The 25,896-nt window shown below is 43.6% G+C and overlaps 2 protein-coding genes across 6 annotated transcripts in view; one reads left to right on the forward strand and one right to left on the reverse strand.

Moving 5' to 3' along the window:
- The window catches only part of CSTF3 (cleavage stimulation factor subunit 3), a 72,342-nt gene extending 66,511 nt beyond the window's left edge, over nucleotides 1-5,831 (forward strand). The window contains exons 17-21 of the mRNA XM_060606308.3: nucleotides 1,228-1,423; nucleotides 3,531-3,684; nucleotides 4,406-4,500; nucleotides 4,642-4,702; nucleotides 5,115-5,831. Of these exons, the coding sequence (XP_060462291.1) occupies nucleotides 1,228-1,423; nucleotides 3,531-3,684; nucleotides 4,406-4,500; nucleotides 4,642-4,702; nucleotides 5,115-5,317 (709 nt within the window). The 3' untranslated portion in view covers nucleotides 5,318-5,831. The remainder of the gene's footprint in view (nucleotides 1-1,227; nucleotides 1,424-3,530; nucleotides 3,685-4,405; nucleotides 4,501-4,641; nucleotides 4,703-5,114) is intronic.
- A 5,884-nt stretch (nucleotides 5,832-11,715) lies between these two features.
- TCP11L1 (t-complex 11 like 1) overlaps nucleotides 11,716-25,896 on the reverse strand; it is a 32,307-nt gene continuing 18,126 nt past the window's right edge. For all 5 annotated transcript variants that reach the window (XM_060606303.3, XM_060606304.3, XM_060606306.3 and 2 more), the window contains 5 exons: nucleotides 24,892-25,028; nucleotides 22,312-22,508; nucleotides 18,674-18,855; nucleotides 16,759-16,931; nucleotides 11,716-13,349 (listed from right to left, as the gene is read on the reverse strand). In XM_060606303.3, coding sequence (XP_060462286.1) covers nucleotides 13,147-13,349; nucleotides 16,759-16,931; nucleotides 18,674-18,855; nucleotides 22,312-22,508; nucleotides 24,892-25,028 — 892 coding nt within the window. In that variant the 3' untranslated portion in view covers nucleotides 11,716-13,146. The remainder of the gene's footprint in view (nucleotides 13,350-16,758; nucleotides 16,932-18,673; nucleotides 18,856-22,311; nucleotides 22,509-24,891; nucleotides 25,029-25,896) is intronic.

Genomic DNA, 25,896 nt, shown 5'->3' on the forward strand with positions numbered 1-25,896 from the left:
CATACCTGTTTAAGATTTTTAAGTTTATTTTTGATCGAGTGCGAGAGTGGGAGGGGAAGAGAGAGAATCCCAAGCATACTCCACACTATCAGTACAGAGCCCGACTCGGGACTTGATCTCACAAAACATGAGATCATGACCCGAGCTGAAATCAAGAGTCAGACACTTAACTGAGCTACCCAGACACCCTCTTTTTTAAGATTTTTAAAAAGTGTTTGCCTACTGATTACATATTTAAGAGATGTGTTAGCAATTTATTATTTTAATGTATCTTCCTACTTGACTATGCCTCTAGAAATTAACATGAACAAATAAAGTTCTGAAAGTTTTATGTTACTCGAGAGCAGTGACTCTTACATATTAAAAGTTACACCAGACATATTACATCCCTGGTTTATGCTTTTGACTCCATCATCAGTTTTACCAGAGGAACATGGTGTAGAGCTACAGTATAAATAAGGCTTTGGAGTCTTGGGTTCAAATTCCAGCTCAGCCCTTTGATTACACCTTGGGCAGATTTCATGACCTTTCCAAACCTTATGTCATTGAGTAACAATAATGTCTACCACTGTGGACTTTTCGTGATAGCCCTATTCCTGGTATGTAGTAGGCATTCAGTATGTTACTTTAGCACAGGTGCTTAGTGACAGTTAAGTAGAGTCTCAGAATTAATTTTGGCTGTTATAACAGTGCTGAGGTAAAAATACGTCCCAAATAATCTGTTAAGAAAAAACAGCAATATTAGATTTTAGAATATATTTTTATTCATACATTGAGTGAAGAATGTATTCTACAGAATAATTCATGCCACTAAACAAAAAGCCACATTATTCAGGAGAAATTGGAAATCTGTGTATGTTCCTTTTTCAGCTCTCCCTGCTAAAGTTTACCTTCTTTAAGGCAAATGTGCTCTTACCACAGGGGATAGGAAAATGTGCTAAATAAGCAAAAACTCAAAAAAGGGCTTATATATATACTACTGTGCAGGGCGAAGTGTTATGATGTCTATAATTCACTTTCAAATACTTCATCAAAAGTAAGATTAAGTACTGCAAAATATTAACGATTAAATCTTAATGATGATATGTAGGTATTTGTTATACTGCCCTATAGTTTAATAAGAGCTTTTTGTAATTAAAAGGGAAGGCGGGACCTTAAGGCTTTTTTTGTAAATGGGCTCCCTGTTCCAAACCCAGAATAATGAAGTGCTGATTATACTTATTACAGAGAAATCTGGGCCCGATTTCTAGCTTTCGAAAGCAATATCGGTGATCTAGCTAGTATACTGAAAGTGGAGAAGAGACGGTTTACAGCATTCAAAGAAGAGTATGAAGGCAAAGAAACAGCTTTGCTGGTGGACAGATACAAGTTCATGGATTTATATCCTTGCTCTGCAAGTGAACTAAAAGCGCTTGGTTATAAGGTATGTACTTAGGATCAAGATGTGTGTCGTGTCCCTACTTTTCCCATGTTTTAGAATAGCTCATGGATACACATACCTCTAAAGCAAATTCTGAAATAGAAATTAGTTTCAGAATAGTTTTCCAGAAAACAGGAAAAAAGTTCAGGGATTTTTCTTGATTTTGAAACACTCATTCAAAAGAATGAAATTTAACAAATGCTTTACGTCCTTCCCATGACATTGTCAACACCCTGTATCTTCTGTCCGGTGGGCAGATGGAGGTATTGTGGAAGGAAGAAAATTTCTAATACTTTAAACGATGAACGTGTTTTGATAGCTCTTAAACCAAATGTAGTTCCTGTGGGTATAATGAAGAACCCTCACTACTTGTTTATAAATCAGTACAGTTCCTTCAGAGATTTGTATCTCAAAACAGTACTTCAGGGGGGCTCTTCAGGAAATTAGCTTATCTAGGAATGGAACTCTTCATAGACATCTGAGTCATAAGAAATCTGGCCCTGAACCTGTTCAGGTCAGGGGGAAAGATATTAAGGTTTATACAGCTCCGTCAATAATAGCCCTGGCTGAGAAAAATATTATTCTATCATTTCTTGATTTTTTTCCCCCCCTGTGTCATGAAAACAAAGACCAAGATGGAAACCCAAAGGGAAGCTATATCCACAGAATCTTAGGTTGGTCCCTTTATGCCAACCAACATTAAGATGTTCCTATCATTCTCCATTTCCTCACCAGGTCTTGCTGGTCTGGTGTGTGAACCAGATTTAAATGTTTGAGAAAAATTACCCATACATGAACTTCAGACCTTTTTATTAATGGAAACCCCAGTTCTGTGCCAGTCCCAGATCCCTATTCTGTAACTAGGGGTTACTGCTCAGGAATGATTGAGTTCTACTTCTAGTTTAAGTACTTCTCAATGAAAAGCAAAAGACCTTTTAAGACCCCGCTATGTGAAGTTATTAGCAAAGATCATTTCAACTTTACCAAGATGAAAATGGAAATGAAGGAAAATAGACCTTACTCTTTCCAAGTAGAACTACTTCTTAAATATGAATTCTCCATCTAATATTTCTATTTCTACTCTTTCATTTTTGGGGAGAAAGATTAAATGTACTAGAGTGTATATATAATGGGAGAAGGGAAGAGAAAAAAAGCAATTCCCAGTGGGCCTACTCATTTAGATCTGCCACCAACTGCATTTGAACAAAGGCTGAGAAAGCAAAATGCTCTTCTACCTGTTGAGGGTGGCAAAAGGGGCTCTTCTGGTTGTGGTCAGGCAGGCTGATGCCAGTGCCTGTAGCAGAGGAACTCCTCGGGGACGGGGCCTCCACTGCTAGGTGGCCACACTGCTCCTTTTCATCCATCTTAGAGAATTGTTCTCAGCCCTGGTGGGGCATTGCTGATAAACTATAAAAGAGGATGGTGGATGGGTTTGAGGTCAGAGGCCTGTGCCCCCAATCCTCACTCTACTTTTTAGCTATAGGACCTTGAAAATATCAGACCCTCTTTGAGCTTCAGTCCCTTCTAGAAAATGGAGAGGCTACTATTGGGCTCATCAAAGAGGGAATAAATGGCTAAAACCATCTGGACAAATAGTGGCTGCTCCATATATATTTCTTCTCCCCTGTAACAATAGGTTGGGGATAATCTTTTATTTTGCTAACAAAACCTTATAACTAAGTGACTGTTTTAGCTTTCAGAAAGCAGGACTTCACTTAACCCAGCTTCACTTAAATTCATACTGTTCAATTCTAGTAGAAGGGAAGAGTCAGAAAAATACCTAAAATTGTAAATTACCCCACTCTCTACCTGGCCCAGTCTTAAGTATCTACCCAGAAAATCTTGTATCTAGCCCACAAATGTCCTACCTGGTAACATGGAGTCTAATGATTTCTTACCCAGGGTTAGGGGAAGGTTATGAAACACCTGCGTAGCATTCCTTATTGAGTATTTAACCGTCTTTACCATCAGATTCTTACTTATCCCTCTTGGTTCTCTTTCTGTGGTTTTAACCCAGTGATTCACAGTGTATCCTCAAGACTGTAGAACTGCACAATTATACTCTAAGTCCCTTTTTCAGGTTTAGGATTCTTCTGTTCTGCATTTTCAGGATGTCTCCCGGGCTAAGCTAGCAGCTATAATTCCAGACCCAGTTGTAGCTCCTTCTATAGTGCCTGTTCTGAAAGATGAAGTGGATAGAAAACCAGAATACCCTAAACCAGACACTCAGCAGATGATTCCATTTCAGCCACGACATTTAGCACGTAAGCCATGACTTTAGATCCAGTACTGAGACCTCTGTTTGTTGATTTAAATCCAGAGGTGGGGGTGGGGGAGTGATGTGACCTTTCCATTGTAGATTAATTATTAGACTCAGGGTGACCATGACAAGTGACTTGGCTGCAATCTTTGAAGAAGAGTTAAGAATGTCTTTAAAAACAACAACAACAAAAAAACCCTCAATGATCCAGATTCTAGTAACCCATTTTGGCAGTGACATTAGACAGTCTTCAGAAATGCTGCTACATACAAGTTACCTGTACAACTGGAAACTTACTGCGTGATGCTATTTGGTATCATTTATACTTACTGATGGGTAGTAGCCCCTCTAGATCCTGTGTGGGAACAAGGCCCTTATGATTATGTTGTTGAGTAATGGACTTTAAACAGGATTGCTGAACACCTGATTTATGAGGCTTAGAAATGGTCTCTGACAAAAACTGACTCAAGCTCAGCCCCCGGGTTGTCTTACTCAAAGTCACTTGTTAACTTTTCTGCCTCCCAGTGGCCATGGGGTTGAGACTGCTCTGTCTCATCCACTTTAGTTTGGTCAAACACGTAAAGCACTAAAAACAATTTAAGATGTCCAGAACAAAACAACATAGACCTAGAACTTTATGTATAAATTACTTCTTACGGATTTATTTCAGCTGTTTATAGAAATTCTTACATCCTATTTGATTCCCACCCTTTCTTCTCTCACAGCACCAGGCTTACACCCGGTCCCCGGTGGCGTATTCCCAGTACCACCTGCAGCCGTCGTTTTAATGAAACTTCTCCCTCCTCCCATCTGCTTCCAGGTTTGTTTATTGTCTTCCTGATAGATGCTTGCTCTATGGGTTATAAAAACTGTGTGCTTCTTTTCTTGTCTCACGGGAAATGTAAAGTAGCACAATTCTAACTTGTCCGATTATTGGGGATTAAAATTTGTGTCACAACAGGGTCCTTTTGTACAAGTGGATGAACTGATGGAGATTTTCCGAAGATGCAAGATACCAAATAGTAAGTGACGACAGCTCCACCCTAGAGCCGAACTCACGTGATCTCCCAGGCAGGAGATGGTTATTCTTTGCCACTGAGGTTTCCCAATCCAGCTAGCCATCTTGCAGGAGTACAATGAACCCTCAGAGCGATCCAAACCCTCTTTGATACAGAGAGGCTTGTTCATATCCTAATGTCACTGAGTAAAAAGTGGGTCTTTTCTATTCATGTGAACATGCACTGCGAGTTGGCTTTTGAAAGTAATTTTAAGAGCAGCTTTGGTCTTTAATTATGTAGTATCACTACTGCTCTCCCTTGCTCTGCTAATAGTAGGCTATGAAATCAACTGTAAAGTGTCCAATAGCAGGAAAGTCTTTCACAGGAGCGGACTCTGAAAGCTCCTCCAACAGTCCTTTCCGTTTTGTTTGCGTAGCTGTGGAGGAAGCTGTGAGGATCATCACCGGCGGCGCCCCGGAGCTGGCTGTAGAGGGCAATGGCCCAGTGGAAAGCAACGCAGTACTCGCCAAGGCCGTCAAAAGGCCCAACGAGGATTCAGACGAAGATGAAGAAAAGGGAGCTGTCGTCCCTCCTGTTCATGACATTTACAGAGCGCGGCAGCAGAAGCGAATTCGGTGAAGCCGGCTCCAGTCCTGCCTCTGAAAGGAAACTTATCCAGGATTCCCTTTTTGCCTCTTAAGTCATATGTTTAAAAGAGACAATGCTTTGTTACAAGGTCCTTGGAAACAAAGTTGTATTGTCATTGGTGCCTCTATCATATGGTTCTTGAGAAAAAACAAACCAACCTGTGTGAAATTTAGAATACAGAACAGACCTATGCTGTAAGCAGAATTAGGTTTTCAAAAATGTGAGAACAGCACAAAATGGCAGAACCACATTTTGTTCCCTCTTCAAGGGTGTCTTGTATGTGCCGCTTGAAGACTTGTGAGTTTTCAACAGTTTTATTTTAAAAACTGGATGGCTTATGATTGTAAAGCATTTTATCACATTTTCTGAAAACAGTTGTTCTCGGTTTGCTTATGTAGAGTCCTGCCTTATTGTTTGTTTTTATTTATGGCAGAATGTATGGAATCTGTTTTGTAGTTTAAAATTTTAAAACAATCCTTTAAAAAATAAAAGGATCTCAAAAATGTCATGCCTCCTGCTGCTTCCTCCATTCAGAACGTATTTAAGGGGCACCTGGGTGGCTCAGTCAATTAAGTATCCGACTCTTGGTTTCAGTTCAGGTCACGATCTCACAGTTCGTGACTTCAAGCCACACATCAGGCTCTGAGCCGACAGCATGGATTCCTTCTCTCCCTCTCTCTCTGCCCCTCCCCTGCTCACTCTTTCTCACAAATATTTTTTTTAAGAAGAATGTATTTAAAATAGAGACTTACGGGGCGCCTGGGTGGCTCAGTCAGTTAAGCGTCTGACTTCAGCTCAGGTCACGACTCACGGTTCGTGAGTTCGAGCCCCGCGTCGGGCTCTGTGCTGACAGCTCGGAGCCTGGAGCCTGCTTAGATTCTGTGTCTCCTTCTCTCTCTGCCCCTCCCCTGCTTGTGCCCTGTCTCTCATAAACAAACAAACATAAATAAATAATAAAGCAGCAACTTATTCAACCAATACCATTTAAAAATAGATGACAATACAAAGAAAAGTCACCTTGTATTTACTATATGTATACATAACTACATGTCCTTTCCTGGTCTTAGTACTAACTGAAAACATGAGGGATCTAACGTTAGGAGGCAAATTAAACATTTCAGAAATCCTCAAATATGAACATACTTATCCCAATCTGAGGCAGATATTTTACCTTTCATCTCTCTTAAAAGCAATGCTTAGTGCTCAAGAACAAGTTCTTTATGACCTACACACAGCATTAAATTGTAAGTCCAAAGAATTAGGTTCCACTCCTTGTTAGCAACAGTACCTCCTCTGACTCATTTCTAGAAAAACCACTAGACAGGGGTGCCTGGGTGGCTCTTTCAGTTAAGCATCTGACTCTTGATATCAGCTCAGGTTGTGATACTGTAATCGTGAGATCAAGCCCTGTGTTGGGCTCTGCACTGAACGTGGAGTTTGCTTAAGATTATTTCTCCCTCTTCCCCCGCTCACACACGCTCTCAAAATAAATATAGAAACTTAAAAAGACAAAGAAAAACTGCTAGACAGAAAACTAGTTGAGCCTAAGGGCTGTGATTCAGAATAAAAGCTAAAAGTCAGTAAGGAAAAAAAAAAAAAAAAAAAAAGGAAAAGTATTACAGTTATAAAGAAATCCTTACATACTGGGCACCCAATTTAGAATTTAAATTCAAAACTGATTAAATAGCCAACATTTTAAAATCAGCCTTAAATATTTCTATAAAATTTTGACTTATAATAGAAAAACGGTTACCTGGAATCATTTTCTTACATAAATGTATACATAGCCAGGTAATATTTACACATTAATCACAAGCATGTGTCTTTTGTATTTTCCCATGAAATCTAAAATATCTTCGAAGCCTGCTGGCTCTAATTCTGATTCTGTTGTCCTCAAGAGCCGTGTTTAAGCCGTTTTTTAAAAATGGTTTTCAACAACAAATCTGAAAGGTACAAGTAATGCCAAATACACTGCAGGCTTTAAAGTACAGAGGTACGGGGTCTTTCCTGAGGTGCTATCTTTGGGTAGTGTTGTAAAGACAAGAATGGCTCCAAATGCCAGTGATGACCTGCAACGATGTTTGCATGAACGGCAAAGCAAAGCTACACAAATGCATGAAAAATGACTGTTTTAACACCATAACAAAGACAAACACACACACACACAACCTCCCTACCTTGATGAAAAGTGCCACTAGCAGCCATTATGTGTATTACATTTATTCCTACTGTATAAGATTTTTTTTCTCCTGAGAGTTATCTGATCTTTAAAAATAAAAAGGATTATTTGTGAAAAGAAATCATTTTCTAATGTTCTGCTGTAAATACATATGGATTTTTAGTTTTTAACAGGATTCTGAGTATTGACATTTCCTTTTGTAGACACAGTTGAACAAGTAGCTGAACTTACTCTGGGAAATCTAATGTGCAGACACTCATGCCACAGCCAGTCCCACACGTGCAGAAACTGTCATACATCCATACTGCTAGACCCAGAAGAAATTTCCAAAAGAGATCCATATTTTTCCTTTTTATCAAGGCAATGACATTTTCTAGACAATTCTAGAACTGGGAAAATAACAATGACAATTCTAGAACTGGGTAAGATGTAAGGATTTCTAGGTCCTTCCTAAACAAAAATCAGTGAAACCCCAGCCTTTAGCACTGAATTTCAAGAGGTTTTATCTGTTGCCACACCGAGTAAAGTAAAAGGCTGTAACTACCTAGTGACTGTAAAACTGAACAACCAAATCATACTATTAGGAAAGAATGAAAAAATACACTTTTGTCAGCATATCAATCTTGGTCAATATTAATTTATTTGGTAGTTTTAGAACCCTCTATTCCCCTATACTTAGCATGTAAAACCAAGAGTTCATTTACAGGATAGTAAAAACATAGCTACCATGTTCATAAATTTTTTATAATTCCCAAAGCAAACTACATTAATGTTGATGGTCCTCTTACCTGACACTCAGCAAGCGAAGCTCTGTGTAATGAAAATCCCAGAAGTCCTGACAATTCATACCAAGGAACAAAACTCAGGTACCATGTTCCTGTTCTAAGTAAAATCTTATACATTCAACAAAAGGGCCATCTTACCAAGCTTTGGGAATAAAAATCAAGAAAAACAATTCATCCATTTTGTAAATTTTCCTCCCTGAGACCTGACCAAAGTTCTGCTTTGAGCACAAGGAAGACCACACTTTAGAAAGCAGAGGCGGCATGAATGAAAAAGACAGAAATGGGGGAGCTTCTTTAATTCCAGGGTTGCGTTTAGGTCAGAAGTTGCTTGGGGTGTCTGAGAGGCTCAGTGGGTTGAGCAGAGGCCCAGCTCAGGTCATGATCTCACAGTTCACAGGATCGAGCCCCGAGTCAGGCTCTGCGCTGATAGCACAGAGCCTGCTTGGGACACTGCCTCTCCCACTCTCTGCCCTTCCCCCACTTGTACTCTCTCAAACATTAAAAAAAAAAATTACTCTTAAAGGTTCTCAGTGTTTATAGTTGAGATAAAATCAGACACATGTGATTTCAAACTCAAACCAGGCCTACAGATTAGTTCTGGTCCTTAGGTTCAGAAGTCAATGTAAACAGAAACACACACCACAGGCAGATGTAACTACATTCTGCCCGTTGAGGTTTCTGACACTTGATTCCCAGGGCTCTAGCTATTTCTGAAAGGATCAGTGAGCATTTGACAGAGTAAAAGGGCTTAATGGGTTTAGAGTGTATCTCCTCCTCCATCCCATTAAGTTGTTTTGAATATTATGAATAAAAAAGCTATCCATTAAAATAGTTATAGAATACAAAATCCAACATAATACACAATTGCAAACATCATGGTGGTTCTTTATTTAGATTATGTTTTCAATGAGATCGTGCCTTTAAGTAAGAGTTTCACAGCCCATCATCTACTGTCCTTCATTTGTTCATTCATGCATTCATTTAGTTCAAATAATACAGAGGAGAGGAAGGGGAGAAGTTACCGGGGTGGAGGCTGCAAGAGGAGAAAAAGGAAGACTGTAGCTTTACCACAGAAGAGAGGACGGAAGTATCAGTCTTGGGCCGGGTGGAGAACCTTCCCTCAGGCCTGTAGAATGTGCTGACTGCAGGGAGGCTGGGCTCCAAAAGTCGAATACAGGCAGACGGTTATATGCTCTCCTTTGTTAACAAAGCAATTTATAGTCCTTTTCCGTGTCCAAAGCATTCTAATATCCATTATCACATTTAATCCTCACAGGAAGGGTTAGTCATTTTCCCATTCTACAGATGAAAATGCTGAGGCCCAAGGGACAATGACTGGCCCAGTATCACACAACCAGTAAGAAGGCAAGAGAGGAAGGACTCCAACCCAGATCTTCCCCTCAGTCAGGAGCTTTGTGCACAATCCTACTGCAGTAATCTTAAGTCACTCAAGTAAGACAGATCACAGAAGGTCAGGATTGGAAAGCAGTTTAAAGATCAAGTCTAGTCCTTTCATTTTACATGTGCCAGAAATAGGTACTAAGTGGGGCAAATCAGGACCTAACAGAAATGGAGTCACAACTCTGGTTTCCCGACAGCTCCCAGTCTTTCCACTCTGCCACCCTGCCTCAAAATTAAAAGAAATACAAATGTTCTGCACATACAAACTGGTGCATGCCAAAGGTCACTGGATGTCCAACAGCAAACACCTACTCCCCCTGAAACTCAGCAGCAGGAAAGGTGGTGGCAGCCGCCCCTCTCTATGCCTAAAAATCTTAAGGTTTTGGAGAAATGAACACGAGCACCTCCACAAAAACAGAACTGCGAAAAAATCCATTTAGAACTGGCACACGTATGTGCACACACCTCGTACGTCAGACTTAATATTTTTTCTTCAGACAAAAAGGCTCTTATGCACCTGCCTACTGTATTTAATCAGTGAGACATCCTTACCGAAGTATATTTATAGTTGGGTTATATGGTTACATGAACAATCACATTATACAGCTTGCTTTAAAAGTAATGAGATTTTCAAAAAACATCTAAACTGGGAATCCATCCACCCACCCACCCAGCCAAGGGCTGACAAAGTAGCAATTACTGTTCTAGACATTCATTCATTCATGAGACCATCAAATAAATCTAACAGCCTTGCTGTCTGTAACGGACCTAACTCTCAAGGCGCTCAGTCTATCCATGGTAAAGTACTACAGCCAAATAAACTTAGCACTTTCATAAAAGATGCTTGTGTCCACAAACCTGTTAGAAAATCAAGTCAAATCCAATCAGACTGCATTATATAGAACCGGTTCAATTCTGAAGGATAATTTCCCCTCCAAAGGGTACGTATCTTGGAGGGAGAGCTGTAGGGGGGAATTACAAGGAGATGCTCAATAAAACATTTCCTGAGTGACTAAATGAACTAAATGGATTTTCCTGGCCCTTAGTGATAATCCTGTGAGATTCCAGGAAGAAAGTAGCTCACTTATCTTCAAAGAGCGACAACACAACTCAATATGAATATTGTGATTCAGAACTTTGCCTCCTTCATTCTTGGCTTTGCCATTTAGAGAACTCCACCAGTGGACACTAAGGTAGCAGGGGGCATGAGAGTCTGTGCAGGTCCCTGTAATATATGCATCAAGATTTCAAATGGTCCAAACTTAACTTTGTCAATTTAGGAACACATTAGGGGAAAGAAAAAAATCTTGTAAACAATTAACCCCTATAAAAGAAGGCAAAAAGAATTTTTAAGATTTGGGAAGAATAACTAGAGGAGTACTGATCCACCCCATATATTTCAGGGTAAAGCTCCTCTCCTTCATCCTTGGATCAGGAGGGACAAAACCCCAAACACTCTGAAGCTGAGGCAGGCAAAAGAGTGCTGAGGTAGGGGAGGGTGCCTGGTGGCTCAGTCCATAGAGCATGGGACTACTGATCTCAAGGTTGTGAGTTCAAGCCCAACCTCGAGGTTGTGAGTTCAAGCCTCATGTTGGGCGTGCAGCCAACTTTAAAAGAGTGCTTGGGGGGTGCCTGGGTGGCTCAGTCGGTTGAGCGTCCGACTTCAGCTCAGGTCACGATCTCACGGTTTGTGAGTTCGAGCCCCGCGTCAGGCTCTGGGCTGATGGCTCAGAGCCTGGAGCCTGCTTCCGATTCTGTGTCTCCCTCTCTCTCTGCCCCTCCCCCATTCATGCTCTGTCTCTCTCTGTCTCAAAAATAAATAAACATTAAAAAAAAAAAATAAAAGAGTGCTTGGGCTTCTCAGCCTGGGTATATACCATACGACCAATAAGCAACCTTACCTCTGGAAACAATTCCAGGAAGGACCTCATTGAAGACACTATAAAAGACTGTGGTTTTGTTCTTTAAAAGTTCTACTTACTGAACTTTTATTCCCTTCCAACGAAACCACGGGAGATTTGTCCTTGAGTATTAACTTTAATAATATGACTTCTGACCACATAACACAGCATACATTTCTGACTGCAAGTAAAACACACCATTAGAACACAGTTTGTAGCACGTATCTGGAGAAATCACATTCCCCCTGGCATAACCATTCCCTCTCCCGAAGCTTGTACATGTGACAGCTCTCACAGAGTGAAGGTTCCTCTGGTGGCTGCCCCACCTGCCTCCCGTCCCACCCTACCCCTCAGCAGAAGGGATTCCTGGCATCATTTTGCCTTTTGCTGTTCCAGCTCTTGGGAGTTCACTCCAGCTTCATGGCTCTGCTTCTAACATAACGTCCCTGTCTAAAACACACACACACACACACACACACACACACACACACACACCCCTTTCATTTTTATTTTTTGAACAGAGCGGGTCATCTGTGAGACCCCAGCTACCCTTTCAGTCACAGGATAGGTCAGGAATTCTGGTCCCTGAAGTTCCTCAAAAAATACTGCTCAAAAACCAGGGATTTTCCATGACTTCCTTATCATAGAAATAAGTGAGCTTATACTATGCTATTTCATCTGAAAACACTTAAATCCATTTCTGAAATTCAAATCCAATCAATACATCTGCGTATTGTATGAGTGAACGTTTCAGTAAAAACTCCAGACATTTGTCTTCTTTTACATGACATCAACATATATATTGTTTAAAAAAATAGTTCCTCCTTAACTTTCAAACCTTAAAAGTCAAAGAATTTCCTTTCTCTGGATTCTGTAAGTCATAACTGCTATCATCCAGGCTCAGGAATAATTCTGTATAAAAGAATAAGATTTTTAAAATCAATTAATTCTCCTCTAGAACAAAAGGGCTCTGGGGCACTGGCTAGACCAGGAGGGAGAAAGCAATAAATGGGAGGGGTGGGGGGGGTGGGGAGGCGGGAAAACTATATATAGCCCTTCTAACACAAAATAGCTGGGGGAGGACTGGGGGTCTGTGCCAGAGAAGGGGGAGAGTCTCAACACGGTCACGGCTCGGTGTCTCATTCTTGGGTGGCTGGCAGATCCTCTTAGGGGTCTGAAAGAAAAACTACCCGGATAGCAGGAGAGAGGCCCCAGCCTCCTGGGAGAGACAAGGCAGCTACAATCAGGACACAGTGCGGGTGGACACACAGCAGTTCACCGTGTAAAAGTCAAGTGCTACCTAGGAGACTCAAGATAACAAGAAGCTTCTTGATTTGTAAACTTGCACTCATAAATACAAACCTGCAAAATAGAATTGAATTCAGTGCGTTTTTCAACAGCTCTTTTCAACAGTGATACACAATACTCTTCCTTTTGGAATCAGTGATGTTACACAGACATGTACTAAATAGCCATTTTCCAAAGCAACGTTATAGTTGAGAACAGGTATTCTGTATCAAGAGGCTAATACTGCTACTGTAGCGCACGTACGTGTTAGGGTCTGACAAGGATCTTACTGAGGATGGCATCATAGTAGGGACTGAAGACCATCTTGTTATAGTTGACCAGGCGGACAAATTTAACAGCAACTTCCTCCAGCTCTTTCTGAACCGGACCCAATCCCCCAGGTACCGTAGGCAATGGCTTCTGATGACCTGAGGCAAGGTAGCTTTCTAAGAAGATCAGGATTCGGGAATCTGTGATAGAAAAGAAAGCAGTCAGTTGTTGTTCAGGATGACTTTACAAACTTCTGAGTAGGCTTCAGTGTTTATCACAAACATCCCTTTTTCAGGCAAGTCTTCCCTGCCCACCCCTAGTGCAAGTACCCACAGTACTTTGCCATTCTGAACATTTACCCCATTTATAACATTTCCTCTCCCTGTCTAGTTAGTTAGTTCCAAGAGGGTAGAAGCACGTTCATCTTGTTCGCGATCCCCTCCCCCACCCTCGCCAGCACCCAGCACAGGGCCTGGCATGAGACCTGGCCCCCAGTAAAAGCTCCAAATATATTTGGAAAGGAAGAATAAATGCGTCAATGAACAAAGGGAGACTAGAGTGTTGACAGGTTCTCCTCTCCAAGGAGCAAGATACACTGAGACCACCGTGAGCCATTACTGAAGATCCCATAAAAAATGGGGTGGGAGAAAAAAAAAAAAAAAAAAATGGGGTGGGAGAGGACTAACGCAGGAATTACAAGTTCAAAAACAAAACAAGAAGAGCTCCTGGGCAGCTCAGTCAGTTAAGCATCCAATGTCAGCTCAAATCATGATCTCCAGGTTTGTGGGCTCAAGCCCCAAGTCGGGCTCTGTGCTGACAGCACAGAGCCTGCTTGGGATTCTCTCTCCCTCTTTCTCTTCCTCTCCCCACACCCTCTCTCCCTCTCTTTCTCAATAAATAAAACCTCTAAAAAAAATAAATAAATAATAATACCTACAGTGGAAGGCCATGGAGTTGTGGGCATTTGCAAACTTGGACTACTCTGAGAAATAATTTAGGTTGATTTTTTTTTAGCCCATTCCTCTCTATGATGCTTTTGCCCTGTCCTCATCAACCAAAAGAATATGCAAGCCACATTTCCTGCAGATTTTATTACAAAAGCAATAGGGGCATTTATGTTAAATGGGTTCTTTCACTTTATTTTTTTTTTTTTTAATTTTTTTTTTTTTTTTTTAACGTTTATTTATTTTTGAGACAGAGAGGCAGAGCATGAACAGGGGAGGGTCAGAGAGAGAGGGAGACACAGAATCGGAAGCAGGCTCCAGGCTCTGGGCCATCATCAGCCCAGAGCCCGACGCAGGGCTTGAACTCACGGACCGTGAGATCGTGACCTGAGCTGAAGTCGGACGCTTAACCGACTGAGCCACCCAGGCGCCCCTAAATGGGTTCTTTCAAACTGCATGCCTACCCCCTGCCCTGCAGCACCCTCTCAAGTGCAAATGACCTCTGGATCCCAATACACACTGACAGAGCAACTGCTGACCAGATGGGTCCCATCACCCCTCTTCCAAAGTTAGTTTGGTTTCCTAAGGTTCTCAGAGCTGGAAGCCTCACCCAGACCTGGAGATCCTCATATCATTCCTACTCCAGGGCTGGCTTTTACCCCCAGGTCTGTAACTGCCTGTTAGTAAACAGCCAAGATGGCAGGGCACAGAGTAGCTTATTAGCCAGCGGTCTATTTACTGCACTTTCCTGCATCTCTACCAAGGTCAGTAACATTAATCCTGATGATCCTTATACCTCTGCAAGAGGCTTCTCCCAAGTGACCCACACATGACATCATGCCCGATGCAGGACTGGGATGAAATCATTTAATTCTTAAAAAACCATCAATCCCTGTAACTTTTTCCATAAAATATTACTTAAGAATAAAAAAGAAGTCATGGTATTAGAAGCAGGCTCATGTCATTGGTTTAGCCTCTACTCCAACCTGAAATCTGGTAATCATGGATCATTCAGCCTTTGCCTGAAGCCTAATTGTCATTTACATGTTGAACATCTATCTAGTTTCATAAAGAAGCTAAAGAATTATTTCAAAATTAAAGATAAATGGGAATTTTAAAAATTCGATGAACATTTTTTTAAGATTTCATTTTTAAGTAATCTCTACAGGCAACATGGGGCTCAAACTTAACAACCCCAAGATCAAGAGTCACATGCTCTACCAACTAAGCCAGTCAGGTGCCCCAAAATTAGATGAACACTGTATTCCTCGATCAACCAGAATTTTCTACAGTGCTACTGCTGTGATGATGAAAAGTAACAGCTACCACATGGAGTAATATTTTTAATCACAGCTCCTCTCTAGTGAGTACTTCTGATGTGCTGCCCAATACAATGACAAGCATTTTATGGATCTCATGCCCTGCAGTCCTCCCAGCAACTGCATAGGGTTGTCAGTATTACCCCTTTGAGAGATGAGGAGTCTCAAGCATCCAGTCACCCGCTCAAGAACCACAGCAGGTGCTTGTGAAGAAAACCCATGCCCCCTCCTTCACGCTCACCCAGCATCCTCAACACTCTGGCACCAGATGTGGGTGAGGGTGAGGGGTTCCCACACCAAGCAGTTCTCTGCGACTCCAGCTGGGTGTCCTACAATTGTACTCAATTGCGACACCACCTGGAGGGAGTGTCACATCCCACAGGTCAAGGGTTCAGTCCCATGAGGCTGCCCACCCCCCCCCACTTCAGATGCCAACCACAAGTAGTAGGTCCCCAGAACACTCACAAATTCTGTCTGATTTGGCTACAAACTGGAGGTTCCCATAACCTCCTCTGCCTTGGATTTTGATTATTTGCTAGAAAGGCTCACAGAACTCAGAGAAACACTTATGTTTACTAGCTTACTATAGAATAAAGGATATGGATACAGATGAAAACCAGAATAAGAGACACAGAGGGTAAGGTCTGGGAGAGTTCGGGGAGCAGGAGTTTCTGTGGAGTTGGGGTACATCACCCTCCCATTACTTGGCTAAGTTCCCTAACCCAGAAACTCCCCAAAACCTGAACTTTTGGGGTGTTTATGGAGGCTTCATCACATGGGCATTTCCAGCCCCTCTCCCCTCTCTTGGAAAATGAGGGAGTGGGGATGAAAATTCTAAGCTTTTGATCATGGCTTGGTCTTTCTGGTGACCAGCCCCCATCCAGGAGCCCACCCAGACTTGCCTCACTAGAACAAAAGACACTCCTATCACCCAGGAAATTCCAAAGGATTTAAGAGCTCTGTGTCAGGATCCAGGTCAAAGACCAATATTAGAATAAAAGATACTCTAGTGCTCTTATCACTTAGGAAACTACAAGAGTTTCAGGGGCTCTGTGCCAGGAACGGGGGCAGAGACCAATCCATGTATTTTCTATTACCTCATAGTTCTGGAGCCGGGTTTTGAACAAAGCCTGTGACTCCAAAGTCAGAGCCCTCAGAACAATGACAGCTGCCTGGTCACTTGTCCAGACCTCTGGCTTGCCCTAATTGCACGGTGGTGATTAATCACTCACCCCCTCACTCATCAGCACTCATAACCTATCAGATCCTTCTAGATTTCTTCAGAGGGGTCTGTCTGCCAGCCCTCCAAAAGGACATCCCTGCTACCCGTCTTTGCCCAAACATACCGATGATCCTGCGGATGGGGTCGTCGGGACTGGCCACAGCCTGGATCTGGCCCTTGAGCACAGTCTCCTTTTCCGTGGTAAACGGAGTGAGCCCACACAGGGCAAGGCAGCCGCTCACCTCCAGGCAGACTTTCTCCCCAATGGTAGTCAGGGCATCCTTCAGATGGAAGGAACTTGAGCAGAGAAGGGAAAGGAGAAGGCAGAGAAGGGCCCATAAACAAAGTGCACATCTACCCAACTCAAGCCCAGGAAGAGCCCCAGCCCTGATAAGAGTCACAATCACCAATGCATGGACTGACATGTTCAAAGAGAAAATCTGTGACTCTCTCCCCTGCCACTAACCTTTCAGGCTGTGTACACATGACTCAGGTGACTTTCTCTCTCCCCCTCTTCCTCTCTTGGCTAGAAAGAACACTGGGAAGGGGAGGGCTCTATACCAGGCTATACCAGGGCTAACTACTCAAAACCCAAGTTCTTACTAGCATCTATGGTGAAATAAGCCTGGATTTGGCTTAAGAAGATCTTGAACACCACTGGAACAAAACACAAGAACCCAGAAATTAGGTAGTTGTGAGACAGGAGTGGGAGAGAAACTTTTCAATGGATACCCTTCTATCCCTTTTGATTTTTGAAACATGAGAGTGTATTAACTACTTTAAAACAATAAATAAAACTGAATTCCCAAAGTTAAGAAAACTAGCACCTTCATTTCCTGGGGCCCTTGGGCTCTCCTAGAGTATCTGTGGGGAGCCCTCCTGCTGGTAGGTTTTCTACAAGAAGGCAATTGCCCGTGTTCTGGGCCAATTAAATAGTGGGAGCAAATGTGCATGCCCTGGGACTCACTGCCGGAACCAGGTGTGTGTCAGCCCCCGAGTACCAGGGTAGATACAGCAGCGCGAGGCTGGACTGCTAAGAAGGCGCCAGACAGGGCCCCTTCATCGGTAGCTTTAAGCAGTAGACAAAGCAGATCTGCTGTGGGAGAACTCACTGACAGCCAAGGGCTACCCCTGTGCAAGGGCATCTGCTCAGCAAACCCCTCCTGGCCTAAGTCAATGCTACTGAATCCCTGCTCACAACATGTGCACACACCCCTCACCATACCGAACACACGCATGCTTGGTGCAGACTCAGCAGGAAAATTCCTCTGTTATGTAAGGATGAGAATGTCTGGGGAACATTTCCCTTGAAGAATCTTCTGAACTGGACCTTGTCAGATAGTGTTTACTTACAACCATCATTCTATATGCTGTGAACCACATAAATCACCTGATCGGACTTCACCTCAGGAGCAGTTACAGCAGCTGCCCTCGCACAGGTGTGGGTTTGTGCTGGGTGAGGAAACAATCCATTTACACGCAGCACAAAATGGCCACGAAGAATGTGCCAAGGGCAAAAATCTGTACTCACAGCCCGATGACTGTGGGGAAACACCTCCTGCTTCTTATAGGACCTTTCCCTAGGGCTGTGTTACCCAAACTGTTAGCAGGTTGTGAAAGCAATTCGGTGGGTAGCAACCAGTATTTTTTTTTTTTTTTAATGTCTTAAGACTTTGTACTAAGCACAGTTAGGATAAGTTTCACTTTGTGAAGTTTTTATTTCAGTTACATGTGCCTAAAGAGTGCACTAGGTCACAACAGAAAATGAATTTCTTACCATGTGTCCTGGTCCTAAACATCTGAAAGCCACTCTCATGGAGACCTGCGAACCCTACAGTGAACTCTAACGTTCTTTGTAGGAACCTGAATGAATTCTGCTGCGGTGAAAAACCAGAGTGTAAAGTTTCCTGTCACTTCTGAGGCAGTGGCCCTGGATTCTGCCCCACACCAGCCAGGAGATCCTGCTCCCATCTGCTCTCTGTCACCCACCGCCCCCGACCTGGCTCGCAGGGTCTGCCCCACAGCTTGCAGCCACTTACGGCAGGTGAGCATCTGTCAGCAGAATCTTCACAATCGTCTTGAGTTTCTCAGCAAAGTCAGCCTGGCTGGAAATTCCTGGGGCTGCCATGCTGAACGTCACCAGCAACACGGCTCCCAGGATGGTCAGTTGCTCTAGCTGGAGCTGGAGTTCTTGGAAGCGAGCCTGGTCCATCAAAACTGTCTGTAGTGAATACAAAAAAAATCGTCCCTGAGCTGGAGGCTCAGGCTGGCCAGCAGAGGGCAGTGGGGCCACAGCCCCCACACAGGCCTCCACAGATTCCCTCAGGATTTTCTAGTCCTTACAGAGCCTTAAATGGAGGGCTGTATGAACAATCCTTCCACCTCAGAGCCCCTTTGCCCTTAGAAAGGCTGGAGTAAAGCATGCTCATTAAGAACATGAGGCTGAATGACATTTAAATAGCATAATCTCAAGCAAATTTCTTCTTCTACTCTCTGAGCCCTATGCAAAATGGGAATTCCTGGGGCACCTGGGTGGCTCTCAAGTGGGTTGAGGAACTTTTTTTTTTAAATGTTTATTTTTGAGAGAGACAGAGACAGAGACAGAGCATGAGTGAGGGAGGGGCAGAGAGAGAGGGAGACAGAATCCGAAGCAGGCTCCAGGCTCTGAGCTGTCAGTGCAGAGCCTGACCTGGGGCTCAAAGTCACGAACCACGAGATCATGATCTGAGCTGAGGTCAGACACTTAACCAACTGAGCCACCCAGGCGCCCTGAGAAACTCTTAATTTCAGCTCAGGTCATGATCTCACGGCTCCTGGGGTTGAGCCCTGGGTTGGGCTCTGTGATGACAGCATGGAGCCTGCCTGGGATCCTCTGTCCCCTCTCTCTGCCCCTACCTCACTTGCATTCTCTCTCTCTCTCTCTCTCTCTCTCTCTCTCTCTCTCTCACACACACACACACACACACACACACACACACACACACACACACACACAAAGTAAATAAACATTAAAAAGAACAACAACAACAAAAGGGGGATTCCTGCTTCACAGGGCTGTTTCAAAGACGGAAGATGACCATGGATATAAAGGGGATTGGCAGAGCCAACCCCGGATAACTAGGACTTATATCCTTCAACAGGAAAGAGTAATGAGGCAATGAGCTAGAATGACCAACTCATCCCAGTTCGTCTGGGGATGTCCTGGCTTTAAAGCTGGAACTCCCAAGTCCTGTGAACACTTTCTGCCCCCAAGTCCTGGACAAACCAGGCAGCCAGTCACCCTAGGCAGAGCACTGGAGAGGAGGAGGGTAGAAGTTGCTTGAAGGGAGAGCCTGCATTATTCACCTTGGTTCCCCCTCAGTATCCAGCACAAAGGAGGCCCTCAAGAATCAGTAAGTGAATAAAGGAAATGAAAATAAAAGTAAGTAGAAAAAGGCGGAATGACTGATAACAACCTAAAGCCACCCAGAAAGCAGTCAGTGAGTGAATTTCCATGACTGCATCCCCCATGTTAGATACCTCTGGGTCCTGCCAGGCCAATGTCCCCTGTGTGGGATGAGGCAAAGAGCATTGGAAAGGCTGATTTTTTTTTTTTTTTTTTTTTTTTTTTTTTTTTTTTGAGTAGGCTCCATGCCCAACATGGGGCTTGAACTCATGACCCTGAGATTGAGAGTCAGAGGCTCTACTGACTGGGCCAGCCAGGGACCCTGAGATAGGGCATGTGATCTGGATTTTTACAGGTTAACCAAACAAATGTTAAGAACCATCTTGCTATAAGAGACTGACACACCAAATCAAGACATTAACAATTTAGGGTCTTAACCTAGAATTCTTCTCAAGAACTAAAAACAATTTTTGAAGATTCAAGATCCCCTATTGTTAAACAGAGATGCTTCAACAGACTGAGCCTCTGTCTTGATTTCACTGTTACACAGCAGCATCCCTGTTTTGCGCCAGGATTTGGGTGTAGGATACAAAAGATTTCCAAGGATCGATTCTGAGGGCAGACATCTGTGTCCAATGAAAACACTATCTTCCTCACAGCTGTTTTTTAAACGAAATGTCGGGCTGTGCACTGTCCCCCAGGAGAGAATGTGCCACTATTCGGAAAGGAGCCTCCCTCTATCCCTTCAATTCAACACCCTCTGTATAGCCTCCTTTGGCACAAAACAGGGAACTCAGAGGCAAGAGGTGATACCCTGAGCTTACATCGTCTTGAAAGGAAGAATAAGGAACTTAGATGAGAAAGATTTAGAGAAGTAGCACGTTCTGAGGCTGGAGATAAAAGGCCTGAGTGCCCTCAAAAACCAGAAGGCAGTCTACACACCAAACCAGCAGTCTACAGACAAAGTGGGGGAGATCCCTTGCTCGTCATCTTCCTAAAGGACTACTGCAGTTACACGTACTTACTGTGAAAAACAGAAAAGGAAAAAAATCTTGCTCCACGTGGAATGAGAAGTATTTCTTAGATAAAACTGAAAAGCAGCATCGCTGTTACCGTTTGAATCAAACTGGAAGCCCCTTACACTGCTACACAGGGCGGGAGGCAGGAGGGGGGTGGCGGGAAACAGTCTGGCAGTTCCTCCAGGTGTTAAACTCAGAGTCACCATGTGATCCAGCAATTCTCATCCTCCGTATTTCGGTATTCACCCAAGAGAACTGAAACACATGCCCCTACAAAACCTGTACACAAATGTTCAGAGCAGCACAATTCACAATAGCCAAAAAGTAGAAACAACCCAAATGTCTATCAACTGATGAATGAATCAACAAAATGTGGTACAGCCATATACCGGAAGATCATCCAGCCTCAAAAAGAAAATGCTGACACACAGCAGCACAACATGGATGAACCTTGAAGACACTATGCTGAGTGAAATAAGCCAGACACAAAGGCACAAGGTACTGTAGGATTCCATTCATATCCAGAGACGCAAAGTAGAATGGTGATTGTCAGGGGCCCGAGGGAGGAAGGGATGAGGTATGTTTAAAGGCGTTAAGTATTTAAAGAGTTTCAGTTTGGGAAGATGGAAAAATTCTGGAGAAGGATGGTGGTGATGGCGGCACAACCATGTGAACGTATGAATGACACTGAACCGTGCACTTAAAGGTGGTAAATTTTGGGGCGCCTGGCTGCCCCAGTCGGTGGAGCCTGCGGCTCTTGATCTTGGGGTTGTGAGTTCGAGCCCCACGTGGGCTGTAGAGCTAACTTTAAAAAAAAAAAAAGATGGTAAATTTTGTTGTGTATATTTTACAGTAAAAAAATATAACTTTAAAGAAATACAGTACTGATACACATTACAACATACACGAACATTTTGCTTAAAGAAGCCAGACACAAAAGGCCAATATTGTAGGATTCCATTTATATATACAAAATGTCCAGAACAGGCAATTTCATAGAGTCAGAGAGTAGATTAGTGGTTGCCAGGGGGTAGGGGAGTGGGGAAAGGGTAGTGACTGCTGATGGGCACAGGGTTCATTTTTGGGGTGATGAAAAGTTTTGAAATTAAATCATTGGTAATGGTCGTATAGCTGTAAATATACTAAAAACTGCTGAATTGTTCGATGTAAAAGGGGCAATTTTCTGGGAAGAGGATTATAACAAAACTATAATTTTTTTAAAGTTCAGCAGCACAGAAAGAAAGAAGCAGTTAGACTGCTGTGGAGCACCTACTTCAGGGAAAGGTCTCTGGAGGTGGTCCCATTTCAGAAGCTTCAGGTATGCATAATTCTGGACAGCCACAGGATTTGGCATGGGACTGTCTCCAGAGTCAGCGGTCCCTCCCTCAGCTGGCAGGGCATTTTTATACTTCTGATTCATAAGGTCATCTGCGGCCTCTTCCAGCCACTGGGTGACAAAGTCCAGGGAATCTGAAAAACAAGGCTACGAACATTACTGTGACACTCAGGAGGAATTCTTCTCGGAATGACTTTAAGGAAGATCATCCCGAAGGTGTGGTGTATATAGAGTACGGACTTTGGAATCAAATAAAACTTGGTTCAAATCACAGCACTGCCGGTTACTAGCTGAGGTTTATCAGATTCCTACTACAAAGAAATGTACGATACCACCCCATAGGCAGTTGTGAGGATTAAACAAGACAGTTAACACAGAGCATGTAGCCAGACCTTGCCACCTGCAGATATTCAACAAACCACTCCCTTCTCTCCCACCCCGACCGCTGCAGGAGCGGAGGCTGGAAGCTCTGATGACTCCAGCTCAGGGAGATGCAAAACTTCTCGCCCAGAGACAGATGGGAGGAGGCACTGGGGATAGCTTCCCAGTGTAAAGTCTCCTCCACGCTGAAGAGGAGGCCTTTTCCTTGTCTAGATCTTAGTCTCCTGTCAATCTGGTTTGCTTCCAGCCTCGTGGGAGGGGACGTGTACTACGCAGCGTCTGGAGTTCTGTCGGGGAACCTGGAGTGTCTTTCATCTGCTCTCATAGGCTTCCTCCTTTTCTAAGCTGAGTAACGCAGCGAGGATTCTGAGGGACACAAGAGAAAGAGGAGGTTTTTCTCCACCATATGGGAGAAAGTCTCTCTGACAGGTCCTAGAACGTGCTACAGCTCTGCCAGTGGAGGCCACCTTCAAACTAAGGGGGTGGCCCAGGGTATGACGGGGGTCCACTCTTCGCTGCTGCAGGATGCACCTCTGGCTCTGTCATAACAGCGGTGGCACGGATCTCTGTGGCCAGCCGTACCATCCCGATAGCCTTCTGCAGATGGCAGGCTCTTAGCCCACAAGCTTGTACATGTGAGGAGGAAGCAGTAGACTGACCGGCTCAGGGATCGCAGCAGTGGGTCCTTCACTGGGCCCTGGCTGCTGGCACCGGGCTCTCACACTGGGGCTCTTCAGCCTGCACCCCTGATGCCTCCTGAGGGGCAGTACTACACTGGCTGAGAAAGTGAACCATGTGGTCAATCAATTCCGGTCAAAAAGTTCTCAAAATTGATTTCCACATCTGCAAAATGGTGTTAAAAAAGTGCTTCCCTCCTAGTCTTACTGGTGAGGGTTATATATGATAATGCGCACACACCCTCGGCACATGCCTAGTAGGTAGTAACCATCAGCCAATCTTCTTCTGGTACTGCTTCTTCTACTCTGCTCTTCCCTGATCCCTCCTGAACCATCTCGGCCTTCTCTGCTGGCAGCTGGATGAACACCTGCTCTGGACACTGCATTACCTCTTTTGGTCAGGAAACACAATCTATCCAGAGACCACCATTTTCATCTCGGGACCACCAAAGTTATAGGCTAAATAGAACTCATAATAAATTGGATTCTGGGGCGCCTGGGTGGCTCAGTTGGTTAAGCATCTGACTCTTGATTTCGGCTCAGGTCATGATCTCACAGCTTGTTGAGATTGAGCCCCACTTCAAGTTCTGTGCTAACAGTGGAGAGCCTGTTTGGGATTCTCTCTCCTCTCTGCCCCTCCCCCTGCTCTCTCTCAAAATAAACTTAATATATGAATAAATAGGATCCAAAGATTGCAATTTAATCGTAACATCAGATGCCAGTGCAGAGACCAAAAAGAGTACCCTTGAAAGGCAACACAGTTTTGGGTTCTCTAGTGCTCTGTATTCCTGTAGTCATCTGAGAGGCTTATAAAAATGAGACTTTTTATGGGTATAAAACCAGAAAGATTTTCTGCATATAGAACAGAGGCAAAGCAAAGTTTCTTCATGTACCTTAGAGGAGAAAGTGAATTAAATAATCACAAGAAGTGTGTCATGTTTTAAAAATCACAGCCAAGCATACAATTTACCTCAAACTGGTGTTTTCATTAAAAACCCATTTTGGGGAGCCTGGGTGGCTCAGTCGGTTAAGCATCCGACTTCGGCTCAGGTCATGATCTCATAGTTCCTGAGTTCAAGCCCCGCGCTGGGTTCTATACTGACATATTAGAGCCTGGAGCCTGCTTTGGATTCTGTGTCTCCCTCTCTCTCTCTCTGTCCCTCCCCCTGTTCACGCTCTGTCTCTCAAAAATGAATAAACATTTTAAAAAGAAAGATTTAAAAAGAAACATTTAATTTAGGACTTCATGCTTTTAAATTTCTATTCTTATATCCTACTTTTACTTCTCTTGCTTGTCAATAAAGTTTTTTCAGGTCCAAAGTCCTGTGCTTTTAAACCTTCAAATTAGAATGGTCGCATACTAAATTTTAGTTTTGTCTTGAAAACAGTCGTACAAAAAGCTACAGAACTGGAATGGGAAAAACACACAATGAAAGGGCACACAAAGCATTAGACGTACTTGGCTGCTTCTCCAAAAGCTGCTGAAACTTCTTCCTTTCGTATTCAACTGACTGCTGCATGAGATGTGGCCTAATGCTAGTGACAGCAAAGTTCGCCATGTCCACTTTCATTAGGTCCAACACGGAAAAAATTGCCCTGAGAGAAAAGGAAGAAAAGGATTTAGAACAAGGCACTTGTAAAGCAAGCACTGTTTTAGAGGAAAGAGGGGAGCTGATCTGAGAGAGGCTTCTCATTTCAGAAAGGGCAGCAAGTTCGAAAAATCTTGAGAGTGTAGATTAAGAAAACATAAAAATCTAAATAATGTATTGAAAAGACTGCAGATTTTTAAGCCGCCTCTGTCCCCTCTCCCTTCCCCCCACACACACCCTGCCCCCAAGCCAACACAGCTCCCCCACTGCCTGGGGACCTGTTCTTTGGCATTGGGTCGGCCCTCCCAGCAACCACAGATGAAGGACAGCCAGGACCCAAGGTCAAGGGCAGAGAGCTGACCACTTGGGTCTCCACTCTCTCACACACGTTAATTCACTTTCCCAGGAAGAAAGAACAAGAACTCTCTCCTTTCTCCTCTCCTTTCTCCCCAGGCTCTTCGTTTCAGGGCATGTTTTCTATTCTAGTTTTGGTGGCAGAACTGCACGTTCACACTCTGAATGTACCCAGTGGGCAGACCTGACTCGATGCTAAGGATGCCTTCAATCCTGCAGGTCACACACCATAGCTATTTCTCCAGAGGCGGGAAACTGCTGAGTGACCTACTTGCAGAAGGTGGTTGAGAACCCAAGGTACAGGTTTGGCTGAGGCCCTACAAACAAGGGGGAACAGGGTCAAATGTCCTGAGTCCCCTGACGCCCTCTGGGACTGACTGAACTGTATGACACAATTACCTTCTGTGTGGGAGTTTATTATGTGTGGAAAGGACACACAGTCTGAGGAACAATTCAGGGTCCCTTCCCTGCCATCCTGTCTACCTCCCAAACACATGGGACAGCCCACTTCTTGGGGGACA

This window comes from Panthera onca, chromosome D1, assembly GCF_046562875.1.
Source record: "Panthera onca isolate mPanOnc1 chromosome D1, mPanOnc1 haplotype 2, whole genome shotgun sequence".
Lineage (NCBI taxonomy): Eukaryota > Metazoa > Chordata > Mammalia > Carnivora > Felidae > Panthera > Panthera onca.